General features: G+C 39.4%; 1 protein-coding gene across 13 annotated transcripts in view; it reads right to left on the bottom strand.

Moving 5' to 3' along the window:
• sonb (SON DNA and RNA binding protein b) overlaps positions 1 to 26,398 on the bottom strand; it is an 88,218-nt gene that overhangs the window by 41,586 nt on the left and 20,234 nt on the right. For 12 of the 13 annotated variants that reach the window (XR_003463450.1, XM_027286055.1, XM_027286062.1 and 9 more), the window contains 5 exons: positions 16,806 to 16,840; positions 13,781 to 13,980; positions 12,803 to 12,999; positions 12,095 to 12,312; positions 168 to 450 (listed from right to left, as the gene is read on the bottom strand). Coding sequence is in view for 12 of the 13 variants with exons in the window: in XM_027286055.1 (XP_027141856.1) it covers positions 168 to 450; positions 12,095 to 12,312; positions 12,803 to 12,999; positions 13,781 to 13,980; positions 16,806 to 16,840 (933 nt within the window). In the remaining variant the exon portion in view is untranslated. Of the gene's footprint in view, positions 1 to 167; positions 451 to 12,094; positions 12,313 to 12,802; positions 13,000 to 13,780; positions 13,981 to 16,805; positions 16,861 to 26,398 lie in introns of all 13 variants that reach the window. The other variant, XM_027286066.1, reaches the window with a different exon arrangement.

Here is a 26,398-nt window from a genome sequence, read left to right as displayed (position 1 = left end):
TGCTGACAAAAATTATTTTGTAATTAATTAATATAATTAATTATATAATTCTATTAATTATTATTATACTATAATTAATTTCTAGAAAGCTATTTCTTATTTCACCATTTTGATTTTACTGAATTCTTTACTTTGTTTTAGTGTTTTAGTATTCCCAGACACTCTACCTTGACCTTGATCTCTTCCTTTTTGAAAGGCTCCTGGATCTAGATCCCCTCCTGTGGCTCCTGCATGGTGACATGGATTGTTTCTGCCTCTTTGATGACTTTCCTTCTTTTTTCCTCAGTGGGGACTTAGATGGTTTCCTCTTCTTCTTTGCTGGTAATTTGACATTAGTGGAAAATGACCTGGGGTATTCTGCTCCTTTTAGCTGAGGGAAGCTGGGCTCAGTGCTCTGGTCAGGTTCAGCTGATATGGACTGGTTTAGTACAAAATGTGATGAACCAGAACCTGAAGGGATGACAAGACAGCAAGTAATGTAACTAATGTTAGCTGCTGAGCAGCAAACATGCAGAGAGGACGAGCAGTTTCACAGCACACCAGCTCCAGACAGTTCTACTCACAATTCTCTTACTACTATAGCTGACATTATAACTAGAAAGAATAAAGTAAACTAAATGACGATAGTCAAATCCTGGCAGGAATATATGAAATTATTGTTGTGTGGCTCACTCTGAGCCACTTTGTCTCCCAATTGTTATAACCCAAAAGGAGACCTGGGAATGAAACTCAACAATAAATCTATCTTACCATAATATTGACTACTTAGTCAATAAACTGAGTGTTTTCGTTCCACAGTAGGGTTGCAAAATTCCGGGAATTTTCAAAGTTGGAAACTTTCCATGGGGATTAACAGGAATTTACAAAATTGAAGGCTGGTCTTCAAGAGGGAACTTAAATATAGTTGGGGAAAATACATTTTATCATAACCTTGACAAAAACAACCAGATTTCATGCACCTGCATCTATCTCAGGTCAGGTGAGTTTGCGGGCCAATCAAGCACAGTAATCCCATGGTTGTTGAACCAGGATTTTGTACTTTTGGCAGTGTGGGCAGGGCCAAGTCCTGCTGGAAGATGAAGTCCGCATCCCCATAAAGCTGGTCCGCTGAAGCAAGCATGAAGTGCTCTAAAATGTCCTGGTAGACAGCTGTGTTTATGCTGGACTTGATAAAGCACAGAGGACCAACACCAGCAGCTGACATGGATCCCCAAGTCATCACAGACTGGGTAAACTTAACACTGGACTTCATGCATCTTCCATTTTGCGCCTCTCTGGTCTTCCTCCAGACTCTGGGACCTTTGTTAAGATGCAAAACTTGCTCTCATCAGAAAAGAGGACTTTGGACCACTGGGCAACAGTCCAGTCTCTCTTTTCTCTAGCCCAGCTAAGGCGCCTCTGGTGTTGCTTGCTCTTGAGGAGTGGCTTGACAACAGGAATACGACATTTGAAGCCCATGTCCAGCATCCGTCTGCGTGTCGTTTCTCTTGAAGCAGCAACTCCAGCTTGAGTCCACTCCTTATGTTCCCCCACACTTTTGAATGGCCCTTTCCTGACCATCTTCTCCAGGCTGCGGTCATCCCTCCGGCTTGTACACCGTTTTCTTCCACACTTCTGCCTTCCACTTAACTGTCCATTAATGTGCTTTGAGACAGCACTCTGAGAACACACAGCTTCTTTTGCTATCACTTTTTGTGTCTTACCCACCTTGTGCAGAGAGTCAATGATGGTTTTCTGCACAACTGTCAGATCTGCAGTCTTCCCCATGATTGTGAATTCTTCTAAACCAAAGACAGACTTTTTAAAGGCTCAGGACCCTTTTGCAGGTGTTTTGGATTACTTACCTGATTAGGGTGTGACACTTTAAGCCTACAATACTGAAGCTTTTAACAGTATTCTAATTTTCAGAGTTTTTGAATTTGAGGTTTTCTGAAGCTGCAAGTCCTAATGAGCAAAATCAAAACAAATAAAAGCTTGAAATATCTCACTTTGGTTGTAATGAGTCTATAAAATGTATTGGTTTCACCTTTTATGTTGAATTGCCTGAATAAAACAACTTTTACATGATATTCTAATTTTCCCAGTAGTACCTGTATACAGATGATGAGACTATTGAAGCCAGGATTACATAAAATGAGGTAAGTTTTAATGACATTATGGGGTAAATATATTTGATGTATGGTATTAATGTTTAACCTACATGTAACACATAAAAATGTATCCATACAGTAGATAGCTAGCTGATAAGTTAGATCCTAAATAAGCTATAGCTAGCATTGTTTCAATGATCATTTATGTCTCTCTTATCATGATGCTAAGCTTACCAAGCTGGGGGGTAATTTAGTAATTGGCACCGATGCCATTCACTAAATTACCCCCAATTTTTATTTAATCCCCATAAATTTCCATAATTCCCATAGAAAGTTTCTGGGAATTTTCCACCCCTTTGCAACCCTAGGTATGAACACTACATCGGAGCTGCTGTGGCTCAGGAAGTAGAGCAGGTTTCATCCCCAGCTCCACTGCCCTGCATGTCGAACTGCCCTTGGGTAAGATACTGAATCCCAAATTGCTCCCGAAGGCTGCACGATTAGTGTGTGAATGTGTATAAATGGTGAGCTCCTAAAACTGATGATCAGTTGGCACCTTGCATGGCAGCTAATGCCATCAGTGTATGAATGTGCGTGAATGGGTGAAAGAGATATGTAGTATAAAAGTGCTTTGACAGGGTTTATGCAGGAATCCGGAGGTTAAATTTAATACCATTTAATATCTTTTTAATACATTCTAAATATTTTTTTAAAACCTCAATGCAACTTGCCTCTAGTCATACAGCAAAAACCCTAGGCACGAGGGCACGTGCACTGTTTCTATTAATCCCTTAGTTATTGCCATGCAATAGTGTGCATGAGCTCCTATTTATTGCTCCAGTCAACAAGCTCTTCTTGAAAACTACATCACGAAACTAGTAACCCTAAACAGTTTTGTCTTTCCCACATGCAAATGTTTTCGCTATTTCTGAATCAGGAAACATAGCCTGAAACAGAGATTCCTTCATTTGAACTGAGAGAGTGGTGCTTGCCTCATCCTGAGATTCCAAGGCCCAGCAGAAGATGCAATGGCTGCAGCAGAAGGCTTCTGGTGGCGGGACTCGGTTGGAGCAGTGTACTGGGCATACTTGCGGCACAGAAATTTAACTCTCCCATCAAGTTGTCAGTCAACTGAACACTGTAGATAGATCTGACTACATAATTTGATCTGCAGCCACGTCATATTCCCCATTTGCAATTTGTGAAACATGTTACAAGTTACGCTACTGCTAAAGAAATGACATAGTGCATAAGATTTCACCACCACTCCATACAACCATGTTCTCTAATGAAGACATCAAATATACTTGACCAACAGTGTTCTGCAGGAGGATGCTTATGAACAGCTGTTCAAATCAAACTTTTTTGTGCAAAGCTTGTTTCAAGTTTTACTCCAGTAATCAACCATGTACATAACTTTTCAGTATTTAGTGATTTTGTACCGTCATACTAACCACAAACTTCTTATTGAGAATCATTAATAAAGTTTTAGGGCGTTCCCGTAACCATAGTAACTAGTGCTGCTCAATTATGGAAAAAATCAATATCACGATTATTTTGAAATCATGATTATTCAAACGATAAATTTTGAGTTTCACAATGCATTTTTTCTCTCTCTCTCAAAAAACACTTTGTTATTGATTCTTTATGCAAAATATTCAATTGGCTACAAATATGTACTTTACAGCTGTTTTGCAATGTATAAACCATTAAATCAATAAAATAAATATACTTTAGGGAACATTAAATAAGGCATAGAAAAATGTATCCAAAATAAACTATGGATCCAGCTGCTCTGCAAATTCTATATATTTATAGAACAAAATAAATATAATAATAAGCATAAGCGTCAATAAGCAATAAGCATCTTCTCGAAACCTTCACCCCCGACTGTATTAATGGGTTGCATATCTTTAGCTAAGAAATATCCAATGGCAGCTGTTAGGCCCTGTTTACACGTACACAGGAATTTTAAACGCAAACGGTGAATTCGCCTCTGAAAACGAACCGAGTTTTAGGCAGCTGATGTGCCAAAAGTGCGACCAATGTTTACCTTTTGCTATGACGATGATCATGGAAGCAAGCCGCCCATAGGCTTGGTGTAGTTATGATGGCGCTCAATGGCGTATTTATGTGGGTTGATGTAAACGAAAACTTTTTTGAAAACGATGCTATGTGCACAATGTTATTTTGGAAAACGGAGGGAGGGAAATATTTGTTTCTCAACATACCCGGCTATGTGTAAACGTAGCCTAATGTCTTGTGCCTCTCCGAACTTGTCGGATAAGGAGCCGCATTACACAATATGTCTGTCATCGATGACTGAGTTTGCGTTGACGTCTTAATGGTTGTGGCACTGCCTTTGTCTTTTTGTTTCTTTATTAATTCGTCGTGAGTGACTTTGTGCTTTTGTTTGAGGTGGTTGAATAAATTTGTAGTGTTACCAAGAGGAGCAGCTATTACCTTGTAGCAAATCTTGCACATTATGTGCTGCTGCTTCTCGTCAGATTCTTCTCATTCGCTTTCAATCTCACTCACTGTTTTTGAACACCAAACGACACACCTCCTCACGCTTCAGCTGCGTGAGGGAGTATGGGCTATCCTGGGCCGCGTGAAATGGAATGTATTGCGCATGCGCGTCTCTCAGAACTTGTGTAATGAAAAGTGGAAAATAAATTGTTTAAACTTGATTATATGATTTTTGAGATTGTTTGACAACAAAATCGAAATCGTGATCAAAATTCGATTAATTGCACAGCCCTAATAGTAACTCACTGTGCCAGAGGGGAGGGAGAGACACTGAATGCTGTTTTTACATAGATAATGTCCAGACAAGTCCAGAGTTCTCTAAACGATATATCAAATCATATGCATGAATTCCTCATTGTCAATTAATGGAAATCCATTCTTATGGAAACATTTACAACGGTTTTAATTTTTATCTTCTTGATGATACATGCATTTTTTTTCATACGACCAGTTTAATAAAAAATATGGACAATTATGTGACAACTTTAAATTTAATCAGTTGCTCTCTGCTGTGCCATTAAATTGGAGGAGGACATTAGAAATTCAAGTGACAATCAGCAGGTTAGTGCTCCAGTCATAAAAACTCTTAAATGGCTATCAAAAATTAAGAAATAAAATCATGTATAATTTTTTCTTACTTAGTAATGGTCTTTTTTCCACCTGCAGTCTGTTCCTTTTGGGAAGATGAGTTTAATACTTCCCCTGGAAACATTATTTTAGATCTATTTATACAATATCAATCGAATCATATTGTAGAATTTGCCAAATTAAGATTTTCTACAGAATTACGGCTACAAATAAACAACTTAACCTTTTTAACATGGTCCACACTCCATTTTGTAAATTTTGCAATGAAGAAGTGGAGGATCAGTTACATTTATTTTACAATATTTACTGCCCATGTAGTCAGACTGTGGTTAGATATTCAAAATTAAGAAAATAAGACCCATAAATATTAACTTTGAATTCACACCCCTAAATATTTTATTGGGAGTACTTTATGCAAACTGCCCACAGATTGTAAATACAATTATTCTTTTGGGGAAAATATTTATATTTAAGGCTCAATCAAAAAGGAATTTGAATTTGTTTTTGTTTTTTAAATAAAGTGCGAAGCCAATTTCTTTTGGAAAAAATCATCGGAACAAATCAAGACAAAGTAGAAGTCTAGAGTAGTGTCGTTTCACACATGTAGCAACAACAGGAGACTCTCTGTGTCAGATGAGTTCTCACATGTTGACTAAACTTTACAAACCAGGTCTCAAAATGACATCACAGCTCTGTGACGCAGTCAAAAACTGAGTGATAATGTCACTGTGTGATGAGTCCGTGCTAGCTAAACAGCTAAACTTTAACGCTGATGCTGCATGTTTAGATCCCGGCCTGGTGTGAGTCACACGCACGCTTTAAACAATGACATTAGCTGTGTGACAATCTGCCAATAAAAACATCACCCCATTGTTATTATTGATGTTATACTGTTCGAGTTGATTGACAACTATCAAAAGGTTTGGTTTCATGTTAATTTACCCGCCGGTCTTAATTGTCAAGGGTCTATTCAGAGATTTGCATGCATGCACCTTTACTGGACTGATGAGAGACTAACAATGTTTGTGATGCTCTCATCACTGTACAAGTTCAACGTAGGACCTCGGTAAGGAAAGAAGGGATTATAACTAGGTGTTCTTCTCTTCCTATACCTTGTGAGCTAGAGGAGTGGCCATACTAATTAATAAAAAAATCCCTTTCTGATTGATTTCCACCTATAAAGACAAAGGAGGGCAATGGGTTGTTGTTCAAGGCCAGTGTTAATTTCGTCAGACGAGACGAGACGAAATATGTTCGTCAACGAGCCTTTTTCCCTTGAACGAGACGAGACAATGACGAGACGATACAATGTGCCAATGTGCGTTTTTGTTGAGACACTTTTTTCAAATGTGTATGTATGTATGTATGTATGTATGTATGTATGTATAGGCATATATGTATATACATGGGGGAGGGGAAGCCAGGGTAAAAAGAAGATGTTCACAATGTATAATCTGCTGTTATAAGTTAATAATAAAAAAATCCAATAAACTGTTGTGTTAATGTTAAAAAACAAATGCAGACAATTTACCATTGACATTCATAAAATGTGAATAAGAAATGACATATAAATGCCATGTTTTAACGGTAAAACACAAGAACACACTTGTAAACAGACAAACCTACAAAAAAATATAACTCCTTCACTTTCACATAAATGGCAGCCACAATCCAGTCTACTTACACAGTGTAATCATTGTGGGGAAGTTAATATTCAAACTGAATGAAACACATTCCAAAAAAGTTGAGACAGGGCCATGTTAACCACCTTGTTTAGTCACCTTCTCTTTTGACAACACCCACACGTTTGGGAAATGAGGACACTAACTGTTGATGTTTTGGAAGTGAAAGTCGTGATTTCCAAAAACAATTTTAATTGTGGAGTCATCAGACCACAATACACTTTTCCATTTTCTGTCAGTTCATCTCAGATAAACCTGGGTCCAAAAAAGTTAGTGGGGTTTCTAGATGCTGTCGAGATTGGTCTTTCACTTTGCATGGTAAAGTCTTAACTTTAACTGATTTGTAAGTGCAACAATGAACTGCTCCCGAGCCTATGTAATAATATACTTTATACAATCATGATGTTTTTTTAATGCAGTGCTGCCAGAGAGATTGAAGGCCATGGGAAATTAATGTCAATTGGTGCTGAGGTTTCTCTGGATTCTCTCAATCTTTCTTTCTATGATATACACAGACATGCAAGAAGTAAATAGACACCTTTATTCAATAAAATTAAAGGTGTCTTCTTGCTTCTACGTCTTACTTACTACTTTTTGCATGCCAGTGTCTATGACATAATTGTATAATGTTTTGTAGATGGGGAAATGCCCAAATTACTTGCAATGTTCCTAAACTGTTCAAAAAGTGTTGAACCTCACCCAAGTTTCAGTTTTATTTGTAATATGCAGGTTAACACAGGGTCAACAATTAAATGAAATGTATTGGACAAAAGAAATCAGTCAGCTCAGCATTAAGAGCATCCCATGCTTGCTTGTAAACAACTGAGCCTTTTTTGTTGCCTCTGCCCCAATATTTTGGCATAAAATTCAGAATGAGTGTATATTTACAAAAAAAAGTTTTACAACTGTGTGCCAACTTTTTTGGAATCTGGGTAGTAGTAGGTAGTAGCCCATCAAACCTACAGACTGGCAGCGAGTCCTAGATATTCCTATTTCTCTTTTACTGAATCAGGACTATTCATACCTTCTGTTGCTCCTATTTTTAGGTGTACAATTTCCCTAAATGTTAAATGATAATATAATTGTACCAACAATTGTATACTGTACAATACAGTATAATACTGTATATTGTATAACGTAAGGACTGTATAATGTAGTGTATATTTTAAATACTGTACTTTTAAATATACTGTACTGTATATTTTAAAAGCCAGTTTCAGACTTAACAAGTTTATTGATTACATATAGAAGACTTCTGTTAGATTCATTAGTTTAGGGGTTTGATATTGAGTGTTAAATTAGACAGTGAGGTTTTTCGTTCTTGTTTTGTTTCAACTTAGATAGTATAGGCTCTGTTTAGAGTTTTAGCTTAGAGGTTTTTGTTATATTTATTTGTTGTTGTTGTGTTGTGTTTTGAACAGCATCCGTGGGCACTTTGTTCCCTTAGTACCTCACCTCCTTTTGTTAACAGTTTGATCTCTCATTTAATAAATACCTTTGTTTAAACCTTTAACACCTGTTTTGTGTGTGCGTGCGTGCGTGTGTGTGTGTGTGTGTGTGTGTGTGTGTGCATGCACGCATCTGGGTTATGAAAATTGTCAAGAAGGCATGTTCTTTAGGTACGAGGTTACTCTGTATACCTGTTATAGTACCTTGTGCAATAATCTGTAAATCTGTGCAATACCTGTACATTACAATTTATCCTCATAGTTTACATTTAATGTGCTGTGCATAGATATGTATATACTGTCATGTCCACCTACACACGTGGACAAACTTGTTGGTACCCTTCGTCTAATGAAAGAAAAACTCACAATGGTCACAGAAATAACTTGCATCTGTAAAAAGTAATAATAAATAAAAATTCTATGAAATTTAACCAATAAAAGTCAGACATTGCTTTTCAACCATGCTTCAACAGAATTATTTATGAAAATAAACTCATGAAACAGGCCTGGACAAAAATGATGGTACCCCATAAACTTAATATTTTGTTGCACAACCTTTTGAGGCAATCACTGCAATCAAACGATTCCTGTAACTGTCAATGAGACTTTTGCACCTCTCAGTAGGTATTTTGGCCCACTCCTCCTGCGCAAACTGCTCCAGTTGTCTCAGCTTTGAAGGGTGCCTTTTCCAGACGGCATGTTTCAGCTCCTTCCAAAGATGCTCAATAGGATTAAGGTCAGGGCTCATAGAAGGCCACTTTAGAATAGTCCAGTGTTTTCCTCTTAGCCATTCTTGGGTGTTTTTAGCTGTGTGTTTTGGGTCATTGTCCTATTGCAAGACCCATGACCTGCGACTGAGACCAAGCTTTCTGACACTGGCCAGCACATTTCTCTCTAGAATCCCTTGATAGTCTTGAGAATTCATTGTACCCTGCACAGATTCAAGACACCCTGTGCCAGATGCAGCAAAGCAGCCCCAGAACATAACAGAGCCTTCTCCATGGGCCAGTGTTCTTTTCTGTATATGCTTTATTTTTTCGTCTGTGAACATAGAGCTGATGTGCCTTGCCAAAAAGTTCAATTTTTGTCTCATATGTCCATAAGACATTTTCCCAGAAGCTGTGTGGCTTGTCAACATATAGTTTGGCAAATTTCAGTCTGGCTTTTTTTTATGACTTGTTTTCAACAATGGTGTCCTCCTTGGTCGTCTCCCATCAAGTCCACTTTGGCTCAAACACGACGGATAGTGCAATCTGACACTGATGTTCCTTGAGCTTGAAGTTGACCTTTAATCTCTTTATAAGTTTTTCTGGGCTCTTTTGTTACCATTCGTATTATCCGTCTCCTTGATTTGTCATCAATTTTCCTCCTGCTGCCACGTCCAGGGAGGTTGGCTACAGTCCCATGGATCTTAAATTTCTGAATAATATGTGCAACTGTTGTCACAGATAGATCAAGCTGCTTGGAGATGGTCTAATAGCCTTTATCTTTAAGATGCTTGTCGATAATTTTCTTTATAATGTCCTGAGACAACTCTTTCCTTTGCTTCCTCTGGTCCATGTTGAGTGTGGTACACACCATGTCACCAAACAGCACAGTGACTACCTGTAGTCCTATATATAGGCCCACTAACTGATTATTGCTTGTAAAGACCTGTAATGCTAATTAGTGGACCAACCTTGAATTAACATGTCCCTTTGGTCACATGTCTTTTCTAAGGGTACCATCATTTTTGTCCAGGCCTGTTTCATGAGTTTATTTTTTAAAATAATTCTGTTGAAGCATGGTTGAAAAGCAATGTCTGACTTTCATTGGTTAAATTTCATAGAATTTTCATTTATTATTACTTTTTACAGATTCATTAAACGAAGGGTAGCAATAATTTTGTCCACATGTGTACTTGATGTACAGTACATAACACAGGTTGTAGAAACCATTTATTCATCATCTGTACCATTGCACCAGTCCTTTATCCATTGCATATCCATGATGTATTTTATGTTTTTAAGTTATGTTGCGCCTACCTATCATGTCCTTTGTCTTTTCTGTCTATACCTGTATGTACAATTGAGAGCAAAGTGAACCGGAGTTCCTTGTGTGTGTACACACATATGGCCAATAAAGTGATTCTGATTCTAGGGTTAAAATATTACAGTTTTCCTTTATTAGGCCTAGTATATGGACCCCCTGATAAAGCTTGCCCACGCTCTGGCCACCCTTTGTATGAAAGTCTAGTTCCGCCACTGAATCTAGGAGCTTTGGGCAATCTCAAAATATGATTGTGATTATGAAGTGCCCCACCAACCCACAACCCCACCAATACAGTTCAGTATTGTATTATTATATTTTGAAGTGATATATTCCATTATTTTATGCCACACTTGCAACAAAAAATAAAGGACTAGAAATCTTTTTGTCTGACTCCTCTTTTGAGATAGAAAAAGTCTAAGCAACAGCCACTGACAGCGTAATTTGGGGTTTTTATATATCATTTTCACCCATCCATGAAAGTTTGCCTACAAGGAATTAAACCTTGTACCTTAAATTGGTTGGATACATTTAGCTATCTGTTCTCTGTGTCAGTATGTTTGTTAATAATTTTAATTACATTACAGAGCAAGCTGACAGGTCTATATCCTACACATAAAGTTACATAAAGTCACTCATTGTGTAAGACTGAGATGATGGCTTGTGACCAAGTTCTTGGTGGATCATCCAAAGACAGAGCAAATAAAGACTTTAGATAATACTAGTGTGGTCTCTTCTGCAAATACTTTATAAAACTCACAGAGAAACCTATCCAAACCATGGGATTTATTATTTCAAAGATGTTTTTATAGTATCACATATTTCCTGTTATTAAATTGGCTGAATCATATCAGATGCTTCTTCTGTCGACACAAATGGTAAATTTAAATGTTTGCAGGAATGTCAATGTGCTATGAATCTGCTTTATATGAATTGACTCTGAATGGTTATATAGGATTTTATATTACCTTTGCTTTACCACCAGTTTCTGGATCAGAATCAAGTAGGCTTTCACATACAAGGAATATGTCTTGGTGTTTGATTATTTCTATTATTTTTCCTCTTATAAGTGCTTTTTTCCCACAGCTAAACTCAGCCAGACGTGTTCAGGAGTGGGGACAAGGACATGTTTAAAGAGTCAGAGTACAGGTTTAGCAAGTGATGAGAGAAATTAAACCACTGTAATGTAAAGGTCCCCTCCTCCACCACCTAAGTGGTGACTCTCTCCATCCAGGAGAGGAAAGTCACCAACCTTTTTGGAAACAGAATCTCTGAATAGCAGGTACCCGATTCTGTCTCTCTATCAACCCTGACACAGTGTGCTAACAAACTGTCTCATTCTCTCAGTTTTTCAGCAAAGACAATAGAGTACAGTCTTGTAGTAGGCCTGTTTGCATTAGTCATAGTGCTGCCACAAAAACAGAGCCTTGAGCACTGTCTGTAAATACCTGATTTTTCATTGTTTCCATTTCCTTTCCACTGTGCGCTACACTTATTGTATACTTCAGCAATTAATAAATATATTTATAACTTTAATGACATCTATATTCAACCTGTTTTTTATACAACATTATATTATCAAATACAATAGAAGCAGTGAAAGTTCAACAGATAATAAACTAATAATATCTATACACTTTAGTTTTAACACATCATCAGTCCCTGCATCATAAGCCTGGAGTGCAAACTGTACATGTAGTACATGTGCTATCTATCAAACATGTCCTACCTAGTTTTTGTGTTGTGTCCTCTGCTTTCTCATCTTTTTTCTCTGATGGCTTTTCACTCTGCTCAGGGCTCTGCAGCTCTATACTTGACTCTGTCAGTTCCTCTGGTTTAATGTTACTTCTGACCGGGCTGGAGGCCTGCTGAGATGACTGGAGGCCTTTAAAAGGACCTTGGGTGGACTGTATGGGTTCATCCAAAGCTCTCCTCTTCTCTGAGGAGCTATGATAAACAAAAATCACAATAAGAAAAGGCACCTTGTTTTGATCTTAATCACAGTTAATAAGGCAAAATATCATAATAGTATTATATTGTGAGTGAACCAACTTTGATTAAAACTGTATATAACCAAAGCACTACATCATTAAACAACAACCCACTTTGAGCAATCAGTACCAAATTTAAATATATGCCTAAGGATAAGTTGAAATTAACATTAGCACTGTGAGAGAACAACACAAACCAACCCCGACCACTTAGGTGGATGAGGAATCTATGCAATGTCCAACAATGATTTCAAACTTTTCTTGTTTGACAAATTCTGATTATCACTATCCTGAGTATTATAGTAATGATCTAACAGGAACATGAGTAAACACATAAAGAGTGAGGACATGAAAAAACATGACAGTAAACATTCAAAGTTAACACAAAACTCTTATTTGTATTTTTCTAAAGAACAAACAATTAATTCATGGGTTTTCCTTCATACCTGGACCGTGTCCTGGGGCGCTGTGTACTGGATAAGGAGCGAGTCCTCGATCTTCGGTGGTGGTTTTTAGACCAAGCATGAGAGTTCCTCCCTACTGAGCAGGAATGTGAATAGGAGTAGGAATGTAACTGTGAACAGGAACGACAACTTCTCCTGCCATGACATTCCTTATCTCCTCTTCTTTTATTGGAGCTGTCCTATTATGAAGGAATAAAAAAAGAGGTCTAATTTTAGTCTTTGTCTTTTATGTCATTGATGTATATGTGGCATCCTTCTACCAATGTACATAATGTAAAGGCAGTTCTCAGCATTAATTTGACGAGTTTAGCAGTGATCTCTCAGTGATGAGTTTCATGTTGGGTGACATGACAGTGAACACTGCACAGTGGCTGAAAGACAACGTATAGCAACCCGAGAGTTGATCAAAAGCCTCTCTATTGGATTAGAAAGAAGAAAGAAACCCCATGACTTTTCTACATGATTTTACAGGAATAACTTAAGAAAAAAGTTGAAAAGGTCTGTAGGTTGAAAGAGCACAACAGGGATGGCCATTCAAACATCACGGTCACCCAGAATTTGTAGATCTAATTGCAACTGGAAAAAAGTATTTGGTCAGAAAAGAAACCAACATGCACGTCTCTGTCATGTTGCACCCTAAATGCTGTTTTGGTCCATTCTCCGCGCAACTTCAAAACTTCACTGTATTTAAATTGTTTTCCTGTTGTCTGGTTTTACAATCTGAAGTTTGTGTTTTATTTTGAAGACTGATTGGATTCTCTATGCCATTTTTGTGTCTGACTTCCAGCTTCGCTCTTTGCGTCTGTCAAAAATCAAACTTACTTACTGATTTATATTTACGGAAAATACTGTACATCTGTATTACAATATAAGTAAACAAATGTTGTTATTATTATCAAGACAGCATGTCTTGACCTTTTTGTTTTTTAACTTGATTTTGTTGATTTTTTTTGTTTTTACCTGCTTTGGGATGATATCAGGCAACTCCTCTCGTCTTCTTGGCGATAAGCTTTGACCACATTTACTATCCCTCTGCTTAGACATGAACTCTGAGTCAGAATCTGATGAGTTCTCTTCACCTTTCCGCCTCTTCTTCTTTTTCTTCCTTTTTCCTGTTAAGTTCCGCTTGTGACATCTGGAATTACTTTCATTATCCACACCTGGACAAACAGTTCAGCAGCTCTGTACATGTTTTGTACAACAGAATATAATATGCAACAGAATATATAGTATTATTTATTTTGATCAATCTTCCAAATGAAAAGTGAGCGAACAAAAGAAAAATCTAAATCAACATTAGGTGTTACTACTCTTTGCCTTCAAACCAGTGTCCATTCTTATAAGTACACTTGCACCAAAGTAAGGGTACAGCCATAACACCATACCTTCAACATGGAAACAAGGCCTGGCCACTCAACTATGCACAAAAACATAGAAACTGGGGTGCAGGAAAATGGCAGTAGCTGCTCTGTACTGATGAGTCAAAACTTTTGAAGGGAGTTGAAATATTTGGCTGTAGCAGAAGACAGTTTGCTCACCAAAGGGCTGGAGAGCAGTACAAAAATATGAGCAACAGTAAAGCATGATGGAGGTTTCTTGAAAGTTAGAGGCTGCATTTTACAGATGGAGTTGAAGATTTGGTCAGGATTAATGGTGTCATCAATGCTGAGAAAGACGCAGATACTTATCCATCATGCAATACCACCAGGGAGGCGTATAATTGGCCCCAAATTTATTCTGCAGCAGGACAACGACCCCAAACATAGGGCCAATGTCAATCACATAGACATAACTATCTTCAGTGTAACGAGGAACAAGAAGTCCTAGAGGTGATGGCGTGGCCCCCACAGAGCCCTGATCTCAACATCATCAAGTCTGTCTGGAATTACATAAAGAGACAGAAGGATATGAGGAAGCCTACATGCTGTGGTTAGTTCTCCAAGATATTTGAACAACCTACCAGCAGAGTTCCTTCAAAAGCTGTGTGCAAGAATTGATGCTGTTCTGGATGGTAACACCAAATTGATTTAGATTTCTCTTCTGTTCATTCACTGGATTTTAGTCATTTAGCATTTTGTTTTATGATGAAAATAACACACACACATGCATCAGGGCTCCAGACTGCGAACAAATGGTCGCATTTTGCGCCTAAAATTAGACACAGTGCGAGTAAATTTTTCATCTATTCACGCATGCGCGACCAGTAAATTTGCCGGGTTTTTTTTTTTTTTTTTTTAAATATTTTTGTTGCTGACAAACTTGACCACTGTGATAGGCTAATGTGTGAAAAGAGGCGGGTCTCACGGCCTCTCCTGTAAACAATGGACAATCGGTTCATACTTTCTTTCTACACCTAATCTAGAGCAGCTGTTCCTACCGGGCCGTGAAATGGCTCCTAATTTTTTTTTTTTATTATTATGAACCATAATGATGAGCCGCGGGTGTCTATGAGCGCCCCTGTGACGGCTTTGTGGATCGAAAGCTCCTGACACTGGTACCCGCCCGGAGTAATTAGCAATGCACAGATGCTGTAACCTAGGTTAAATAAGCTAAACTGGCAACCTGGGCACGACGCATCAACCGGGGTGTTTTTGACATGTTCAGCAACTTGTCCAGCTTTTCGGAAGAGCCGGCGGAACTGGGCGAGTTGATACACAGCCACCTGACATCACTGTCTGATGCGTTTGAGCGCTATTTCCCATCTTCAAAGGACCCGCGGAATGGCAAAGGATGGATGCGCGATCCATTTCAAAATGACAATGGTCGAGACCGGCTCCCATCAAAACAAGACGACCAGCTGACTGAGCTCAGAAATGACGGAGGACTGAAAACACTCTTTGATTCAACATCACTGTCATCCTTCTGGATTAAAGCATCGGGAGAATACAACGAGATCAGCACGCTCACTCTGAAGACGCTGCTCCCGTTCCCAACGTCATATCTGTGCGAGGCCGTTTTTTTCCCCATGACCACCACTAAAACCAGACTTAGAAGCAGACTGAACATGAATAATATCCTGCGTGTCTCACTGTCTCCCATCATGCCCTGGTCAGCAAACAGGCCCAGGGGTCTCACTGATACTGATTTCAGTAAGTTGATGACATTATTTGTAAAGTGGATCTTTTTGTTTAGTTTTATTGTATCTTGGTTTTGAACTGTATGTTTTGGATGCATACTGTTAATGGAACCACAGGAAGAACAGCTGACAAGTCTTCTGTACAGCTAAAGAGGAATATACACGTTATCACGTACAAACTGTTCTGTACTTGTTGGTCTGGTCAGGTATTTTCCTGTGTGGTTTGGTCTAAGATTTGACAAAATGTGTAAAGCCTTTACATTTAGCAACTTTTAGAAATGATGGGCTCAAATAACTGTGTGAGTTGCCTATTGAAATAACGTTTATGTCTTTCGCAATGTATATTAAAGTTGACAAATTGCCAACCGGTCCGTGAATTTTTTTTTATGCTTCTGCTGGTCCTTGGCACAAAAAAAGGTTGGGAACCCCTGATCTAGAGAAGACAAATCCCGAGAATGAGTCTGAATCTGATTGTGAGGAAACGGTCGTGGTGAAAAGGCAGGTAATTCAGCTTTCGCGATGAGTGGCTGCGCGAGTTCACCTGGCTGAGGTATTTCAGGGAAACAAATTCAATGAACTGCAAATTCTGCTGTCGATACCCAACATGCAGGGAACACGAAATTTGCTTATAAGACTGGCATAAATATTCACTTTGTATTTTTAAGCTGTACAACTGTATGTTATTAAAACTATTGCACAAGTTTATAAGATTGTAGTTTATGCATTTATTGTCAAAGTATTTATCGGTAATACAGTGAAAATGAAAATGATTTTCTGCTTGCGCCCCTAAAATTTTACGTTAGGGGCCACTGTGCTCCTAGTAAAAAAAGTTAGTCTGGAGCCCTGTGCATATATGCATATATATATACACACACACATACACACACATAATGAAATAATGAGACTTACCTTGTTCCATATTTGCCTCTTTTGATGTTCCTCTTCTATGAAGTAAAGATAAAACCTGAGTTAGGCACAGTTAAAAAGCTAGTATTAATAGTAAAATGGCAGGAAATAAATGATTTTGTCCACAATGACAGATATGAAAAGAAACCCAACCACTCACACTTTTTAACAGGCCAAAGTTTGCATACATAAGGTTGTACACTTTAAGGCCCTTGATGTACAGGGGAGTAAGGTAGTGCCTTGGGGAACACACCTAAAATTGTCTCAATCAGTTTCACAAGGTAGTCACCTGGAAGTGTTTTCAATTAGAGAAACTTCTCTCCTTCTTAATTGAGACCATCAGTTGTGTTGTTCAGATTGGTATACAGTAAAAGCCCTATACAACTACTGTAGTTATCCATATTATGGCAAGAACCATCAGAGAGCCCCTCATTAAGACATGAAGGTCACTCAATCTGCAAAAATACATTTAGTTCAGTCATAAAAAAAAACATTTAATGAATGCAGAATTAAAAGACTTAACTCTGAAAGTTTATTATAGTTACCAGCCTCAGAATCTCAGAAAACATGAAGGCTGCAAATTGCTGCAAAACACTACCGACAGAGACCAAACAAGAAGAAGACAATTGCTTGGGCCAAGAAACAGAAGAAATGGACAACATACCAGTGGAAAGTGGTCGAGTGTCCTATGATTGAGTCTAAATTTAAGATTTTTGGTTCTGTGTCTTTGCAAGATGCAGAAAAGGTGAACAGATGGTATCTGCATGTGTGGTTCCCACTGTGAAGCATAGGGGAGGAGGTTTCGCTACAATAGCATTCTGCATTAACCAGCCATATCATCTAGTAGGTGTTTATTGGTACCATCATTTGTATTTCAACAGGACGATGACCCCAAACACACCTCCAGGCTATGTAAGGACTATGTAAGGAGGATTTTATCAAAAAGTATACTGATGGAGTGCTGCATCAGATGACCTGGGCTCCACAGTCACCTGCTCTTAACATAATTGCGATAGTTTAGGATGATGGAGACAAGTATCCTGAGAGTGTTTAAAACTATCATTAAAGCAAAAGGTGGCTACTTTCTAAATGTAATTAAAAAAAAAAAACATATTTAGGACTTCCGGTAAGGTGGCGAGCTGAGTGGACGTGCGCTGAGCAGCTCTGCTACCCTCTTGGCTAAATCCTTCTTAAATATTGTACTTGAGTTTGAGAAATACCTCCAGTTCGATAATTAAGTTTAGGGTAATGCCGGCGTCACAAAAAAAAGTCACTAAAGGGACAAGGGACAATAGAACTCTTCAAGCTACTTTGTCGGACTTTACGGCGTCGAACACTAGCAAGCAATCCCCAACTAAAGATATGGACTCTGCTAAGGCCAATGCTAAGGCGGCGGAAGAACCCGGTCCTATGTCGACTGCCATTCTGACTGCTATTACCGACATAAAAAACAGAGTTTTCCTCCAGGTTTGATGGCATATTATCCGCTATTGAAAGTGTCAGAAAAGACATCACTGACTGTGCAGAGCGTGCCACGGAGACAGAGATCTCGACAACTGAAGATAATGTTGCCTCGCTCCATACGAAAGTCCTAGAAAACAAAAATAAAGACTTGGAGGAGAAACTACTGGACCTGGAGACGAGAGCAAGGCACTCCAATTTGAGGTTTGACAATTTACCGGAGGGAGCGGAGGGTGATGCCTCTTTGGAGAATTGGCTACCTGACGCACTGGAACTCCCGCTGGGGCGCACAAAACGGACAGTAGAGAGGGCGCACAGAATCGGACCGAAGACACACAACAGTCCTTCACCCCGAATGCTGATAATGAAGTTTTTGAACTTGACAAAGAGCTGGTGACAAGAGCAGCCAAAACAAAAAGAGAGGTACGATATGAGAACCAGACTGTGGGATAAATATCTTTGTTAAATAATGTTAATTGCAGTATGTTCAAGCTCCGTGCTTACAGTAACCGTTAATGCTATAGCTCTTTAGATATTCCTTTTTTTTTTTCCTTCCTTTTTTACAGTAAGAGCTAAGAGGCAGAATATATCTTTGGCAACTGTCATCTTGTTAACTATAAAAAGGCTAGGGTTATATTAACCCACTTGTTTCCTAGAACAACATAGTGAGTTCAGAGAGTGAAAATTTAACTCATAATAAAAGGAGGAGGTCTATGAAAGAAAATGTTTTATGGTAGCACGGGAGGTTAGTGTAATGTAATTTGTTGTTTTTTTGTTGTTGTTTTTTAGCTCAGTGCTACTGTTCTACCCTTTTGGGGGAACGGTTATCGGCTATCTGGAAGTTTAAAGATTATAGGGGAAAAGAAATCAGGCTAAGTGTCCTGGATATGGGCGGTGGTTTAGGTGTAATGTTTGTCAGTAGTTTTACTCCCGTTTGTCTTTTGGTTGTTTCATTTTTTACTTTTTACAAACTTAAAATGTTTGGGGAGTATTACTATACATGCTACACAAATGTCTAGTGCAGACATGGGCAAACAACGGCCCGTTAGGCTTTTCTATATGGCCCGCCGAACTTATCCACATCCAAAAAATAAAAATATATCTTACAAAGATACGCGTCTCATCACTGTGCAATGAAAACTCGGCGAGCTAGCCCCCAAAGAGTAGCAACAAAACCCACAAAATAATACAGTATGTCTTATCTTTGCTAATCAGATGATCGGCGGTTCGATCCCCCGGCTCCCCGGTCTGCATGCCGAAGTGTCCTTGGGCAAGATACTGAACCCCAAGTTGCTCCCGAAGGCTGTGCCATCGGTGTATGAATGCTTAAATCCTTAAACTGATGAGCAGTTGGCACCTTGCACGGTAGCCAATGCCATCAGTGTATGAATGTGTGTGAATGGGGTGAATGAGATATGTAGTGTAAAGCGCTTTGAGTGGTCGGAAGACTAGAAAGGCGCTATATAAGTACAGTCCATTTACCATTTACCATTTATCTTTGCTGTTTTGTGTCAAAAGTTCTATTCCAGCGTGAAGAAACGGTGCTAATGTCTCCTGCTCTGTCTCTGCTTTAGTTTGAATCAGTCATGAAGCTCCTGGTTGTTTCCATAAAGACAAAGAGGCTTTGACAGTGAATTGTGACCTCTTTGTGCGATATACTACCTTTGGGTTTACTTCATTCTGGATCGTCGTGGGTCAAAGGTGAATGTGGGCGGTACTAAACGATTCTCCTGACTCTGATTGTTCGACAGGTGATAGGTGACAGGTGTCAATCATCCACACTCTGTGTTGTTTTAGCCTTAGTAGCACCTAGCTGCTACATATTCAGGGTTCTCACCAGGATTTTATTTTAGGTGCAATGGATGTCACGTGTACAGGACAAATCAACACAAACATATTGTACAATTACAATGACTGACATTGAATCACAATGAATGATAAAATGACCACAGTAGCAGATATAGTAACAATAATGACAGTAATAATATGTGTAGTGGACATCGTGCAGGATCACAGCAGCAGCCACGATCCACAAGAACCTGCTGGACGACAGAGCACAGAAACTCCGGGGAAGTTTGGTTAGTAACATGCATTAATGAGATATAAATAGAAGTGGTCCTAGTACAGAACCTTGTGGGACTCCATGACAAACTTTGGTATGCATGGAGGATTCGTCATTGATGTGAACAAACAGAGATCGATCTAAGAAATACAACTTAAACCAGCTTAGGGCGGTTTCTTTGATGCCAATTTGATGTTCCAGTCTCTGTAAAAGAATTTGATGGTCAATGGTGTCAAATGCGGCACTAAGATCTAACAGGACAAGTACAGAGATGATCCTTTGTCTGATGCCATTAGGACAGACATAGGCAAACTATGGCCCGTTAGGCTTTTCGATATGGCCCGCCGAACTTATCCACATCCAAAAAATAAAAATATATCTTACAAAGATATGTGTCTCATCACTGTGCGATGAAAACTCGGCGAGCTAGCCCCCAAAGAGTAGCAACAAAACCCACAAAACGACACAGTATGTCTGATCTTTGCTGTTTTGTGTCAAAAGTTTTATTCCAGCGCGAATAAACGCTGCTAATGTCTCCTGCTCTGTCTCTGCTTTAGTTTGAATCAGTCACGAAGCTCCTGGTTGTTACATAAAGACAAAGAGGCTTTGACACTGAAGTGTGACCTTTGGGTTTACTTCATTCTGGATCGTCATTGATGGGTCAATGGTGAATGTGGGCGGTACTAATCGATTCACCTGACTCTGATTGGTCGACAGGTGATAGGTGACAGGTGACAATCATCCACACTCTCGTTCATATTCTTTAATATCGTTTGTTTCAAGCATATGTAGCAGCTAGGGACTACTAATGCTTAAAACAACACAGAGTGTGGGATGATGACACCTGGTCACCTATCACCTGTCGAACAATCAGAGTCAGGAGAATCGTTTAGTACCGCCCACATTCACCTTGACCCACGACGATCCAGAATGAAGTAACCCAAAGGTGTAGTATATCGCACAAAGAGGTCACAATTCACTGTCAAAGCCTCTTTGTCTTTATGGAACAACCAGGAGCTTGGGACTGATTCAAACTAAAGCAGAGACAGAGCAGGAGACATTACACCGTTTTCTTCACACTGGAATAGAACTTTGACACAAAACAGCAAAGTAAATGGTAAATGGTAAATGGACTGTACTTATATAGCGCCTTTCTAGTCTTCCGACCACCACTCAAGCGCTTTACACTACATATCTCATTCCCCATTCACAACATTCATACACTGATGGCATTGGCTACCGTGCAAGGTGCCAACTGCCTATCAGTTTGAGGAGATAAGCCATTCATACACCGATGGCACAGCCTTCGGGAGCAACTTGGGGTTCAGTATCTTGCCCAGGACACTTCGGCATGCAGACCGGGGAGCCGGGGGATCGAACCGCCGATCATCTGATTAGCAAAGATAAGACATTACTGTATTATTTTGTGGGTTTTGTTGCTACTCTTTGGGGGCTAGCTCGCCGAGTTTTCATTGCACAGTGATGACACATATCTTTGTAAGATATATTTTATTTTTTGGATGTGGATAAGTTCGCGGGCCATATAGAAAAGCCTAACGGGCCGTAGTTTGCCCATGTCTGCACTAGACATTTGTGTAGCATGTATAGTAATACTCCCCAAACATTTTAAGTTTGTAAAAAGTAAAAATGAAACAACCAAAAGACAAACGGGAGTAAAAGTACTGACAAACATTACACCTAAACCACCGCCCATATCCAGGACACTTAGCCTGATTTCTTTTCCCCTATACTTTAAACTCCAGATAGCCGATAACCGTCCCCCAAAAGGGTAGAACAGTACCACTGAGCTAAAAAACAACAACAAAAAACAACAAATTACATACACTAACCTCCCGTGCTACCATAAAACATTTTCTTTCATAGACCTCCTCCTTTTATTATGAGTTAAATTTTCACTCGCTGAACTCACTATGTTGTTCTAGGAACAAGTGGGTTAATATAACCCTAGCCTTTTTATAGTTAACAAGATGACAGTTGCCAAAGATATATTCTGCCTCTTAGCTCTTACTGTAAAAAGGAAGGAAAAAAAAGGAATATCTAAAGAGCTATAGCATTAACGGTTACTGTAAGCACGAGCTTGAACATACTGCAATTAACATTATTTAACAAAGTATTTATCCACAGTCTGGTCTCATATCGTACCTCTCGTTTTGTTTGGCTGCTCTGTCACCAGCTCTTTGTCAAGTTCAAAAAACTTCATTATCAGCGTTCGGGGTGAAGGACTGTGTGGTTTCTTCGGTCCGATTCTGTGCGCCCTCTCTATGGTCAGTTTTGTGCGCCCCAGCGGGAGTTCCAGTGCGTCCGGTAGCCAATCTCCAAAGAGGCATACCCTCCGCTCCCTCCGGTAAATTTGTAAACCTCAATTGGAGTGCCTTGCTCTCGTCTCCAGGCCAGTAGTTTCTCCTCCAAGATCTTTATTTTTGTTTTCTAGGACTTTCGTATGAGCGAGGCAACATATCTTCAGTTGTCGAGACTCTGCTCCGTGGCACGCTCGCACAGTCAGTGATGTCTTTTTCTGACACTTTCAATAGCGGATAATATGCCATAAACCTGGAGGAAAACTCTGTTTTATTATGTCGGTAATAGCAGTCAGAATGCAGTCGACATAGGACCGGGTTTCTTCCGCCGCCTTAGCATTGGCCTTAGCAGAGTCCATATCTTTAGTTGGGGATTGCTTGCTAGTGTTCGACGCCGTAAAGTCCGACAAAGTAGCTTGAAGAGTTCTATTGTCCCTTGTCCCTTTAGTGACTTTTTTTTGTGACGCCGGCATTACCCTAAACTTAATTATCGAACTGGAGGTATTTCTCAAACTCAAGTACAATATTTAAGAAGGATTTAGCCAAGAGGTAGCAGAGCTGCTCAGCGCACGTCCACTCAGCTCGCCACCTTACCGGGAAGTCCTAAATATGTTTTTTTTTTAAATTACATTTAGAAAGTAGCCACCTTTTGCTTTAATTGATAGTTTTAAACACCTCAGGATACTTGTCTCCATCATCCTAAACTATCGCAATTATGTTAAAGCAGGTGATGTGGAGCCCAGGTCATCTGATTGCAGCACTCCATCAGTATACTTTTTGATAAAACCTCCTTACATAGTCCCTTACATAGCCTGGAGGTGTTTTGGGGTCATCGTCCTGTTTGAAATACAAATGATGGTACCAAAACGACCTACTAGATGATATGGCTGTTAATGCAGAATGCTATTGTAGCGAAACCTCCTCCCCTATGCTCACAGTGGGAACCACACATGCAGATACCATCTGTTCACCTTTCTGCATCTTGCAAAGACACAGAACCAAAATCTTAAATTTAGACTCAATCATAGGACACTCGACCACTTTCCACTGGTAATGTTGTCCCTTTTCTTCTGTTTCTTGGCCCAAGCAATTGTCTTCTTCTTGTGTTGGTCTCTGTCGGGTAGTGTTTTGCAGCAATTTGCAGCCTTCATGTTTTCTGAGATTCTGAGGCTGGTAACTTATAATAACTTTCAGAGTTAAAAGTCTTTTAATTCTGCATTCATTAAAGTTTTTTTTTAGACTGAACTAAATGTATTTTTGCAGATTGAGTGACCTTCATGTTCTTAATGAGGGGCTCTCTGATGGTTCTTGCCATAATATGGATAACTACAGTATTGTATAGGGCTTTTACTGTATACCAATCTGAACAACACAAAATGATGGTCTCATTAAGAAGGAGAGAAGTTTCTCTAATTGAAAACCTTCCAGGTGACTACCCTGTGAAACTGATTGAGACAAATTTGGTGTGTTCCCCAAGGCACTAACCTTACTCCCCTGTAACATCAAGGGCCTTAAAGTGTACAACCTTATGTATATGCAAACTTTGGCCTGTTTAAAAAGTGTGAGTGGTTGGGTTTCTTTTCATTCGGTCATTGTGGAAAAATCATTTATTTCCTGCCATTTTACTATTAATACTAGCTTTTTAACTGTGCCTAACTCATGTTTTTATCTTTATTCAAGAAGGGAACATCAAAAGAGGCAAATATGGAACAAGGTAAAGTCTCCTTATTTCATTGTGTGTTGTAGTGTGTGTGTATATATATGCATATATGCACAGGGCTCCAGACTAACTTTTTTACTAGGAGCACAGTGGCCCCTAACGTAAAATTTTAGGGGCGGCAAGCAGAAAATCATTTTCATTTTCACTGTATTACGCAGAAATACTTTGACAATAAATGCATAACTACAATCTTAGAAACTTGGCAATGGTTTTAATACAAACATACAGTTGTGTACAGCTTAAAAATACAAAGTGAATATTTAGCCAGTCTTATAAGCAAATTCGTGTTCCTCCCTGCATGTTGGGTATCGACAGCAGAATTTGCAGTTCATTGAATTTGTTTCCCTGAAATACCTCAGCCAGGTGAACTCGCGCAGCCACTCATCGCGAAAGCTGAATTACCTGCCTTTTTCACCACGACCGTTTCCTCCACATCAGATTCAACTCATTCTCGGGATTTGTCTTCTCTCAGATCAGGGGTTCCCAACCTTTTTTTGTGCAAGGACCAGCAGAAGCATAAAAAAAAATTCACGGACCGGTTGGCAATTTGTCAAATTTAATATACATTGCGAAAGACATAAACGTTATTTCAATAGGCAACTCACACAGTTATTTGGCCCATCATTTCTTAAAAGTTGCTAAATGTAAAGGCTTTAACACATTTTGTCAAATCTTAGACCAAACCACACAGGAAAATACCTGACCAGACCAACAAGTCAGAACAGTTTTGTATGTGATAACGTGTATATCTCTTTAGCTGTACAGAAAAGACTTGCCAGCTGTTCTTCCCTGTGGTTCCATTAACAGTATGAATCCAAAACATCAGTTTCAAAACCAAGATACATAAAAAACTAAACAAAAAAGATCCACTTTACAAAATAATGTCATCAACTTACTGAAATCAGTAATCAGTGAGACCCCTGGGCCTGTTTGCTGCAGGGCATGATGGGAGACAGTGAGACACGCAGGATTATTATTCATGTTCAGGTCTGCTTCTAAGTCTGGTTTTTAGTGGTGGTCATGGGGAAAAAAACGCCTCGCACAGATATGACGTTGGGAACGGGAGCAGCGTCTTCAGGTGAGCGTGCTGATCTCGTTGTATTCTCCGCATGCTTAATCCAGAAGGATGACAGTGATGTTGATCAAAGAGTGTTTCAGTCCTCCGTCATGTTCTGAGCCGTCCGCTGGTCGTCTTGTTTGTGATGGGAGCCGGTCTCGACCATTGTCATTTTGAAATGGGATCGCGCCATCCATCCTTTGCCATTCCGCGGGTCCTTTGAAGATGGGAAATAGCGCAAACGCATCAGACAGTGATTCAGTGTGGCTGTGTATCACTCGCGCCAGTTCCGCCGGCTTTCCGAATGGCCAAGTTGCTGAACATTGTCAAAAAACACCCCGGTTGATGCGCGTGCCCCAGGTTGCCAGTTAGGCTTATTAACCTAGGTTACAGCATCTGTGGCATTGGCTGAATACTTCGGGGCGGTACCAGTGGTCAGGAGCTTTCGATCCACAAAGCCGTCCACGGGGCGCTCTAGACACCCGCGGCTCTCAGAGTATGGTTCATATAATAAAAAAAAATAAATAGGAGCCATTTCACGGCCCGAGGTAGCGAACAGCTGCTCTAGAATTAGCGTGTAGAAAGAAAGTATGAAAACCTAGATTGTCGCAATTGTTTACAGGAGAAGCGTGCAGACCCGCGCTTTTCACACATTTAGCCTATCACAGGGTCAAGTTTGTCAGCAACAAAAATATTTAATACAACAAAAAAAAAAAAACCCCGGAAATTTACTGGTCGCAGCTGGTGAATAGATGAAAATTTTACTCGCACTGTCTAATTTTAGGCGCAAACTGCGACCATTTTGTGGTCGCAGTCTGGAGCCCTGATGCTGTGTGTGGTTTTTCTCATTCAAAAACAAAATTGCTAAAGACTAAAAATCCAGGAATGAACAGAAGGGAAATCTAAATAATTTGGTGTTACCATCCAGACACATCAATCTTGCACCGAGCTTTGAAGGACCTGCTGGTAGGTTGTTCC

The sequence above is a fragment of the Larimichthys crocea genome, chromosome XIII, assembly GCF_000972845.2.
Source record: "Larimichthys crocea isolate SSNF chromosome XIII, L_crocea_2.0, whole genome shotgun sequence".
Lineage (NCBI taxonomy): Eukaryota > Metazoa > Chordata > Actinopteri > Sciaenidae > Larimichthys > Larimichthys crocea.
This window is presented reverse-complemented; position numbering and strand designations above follow the sequence as displayed.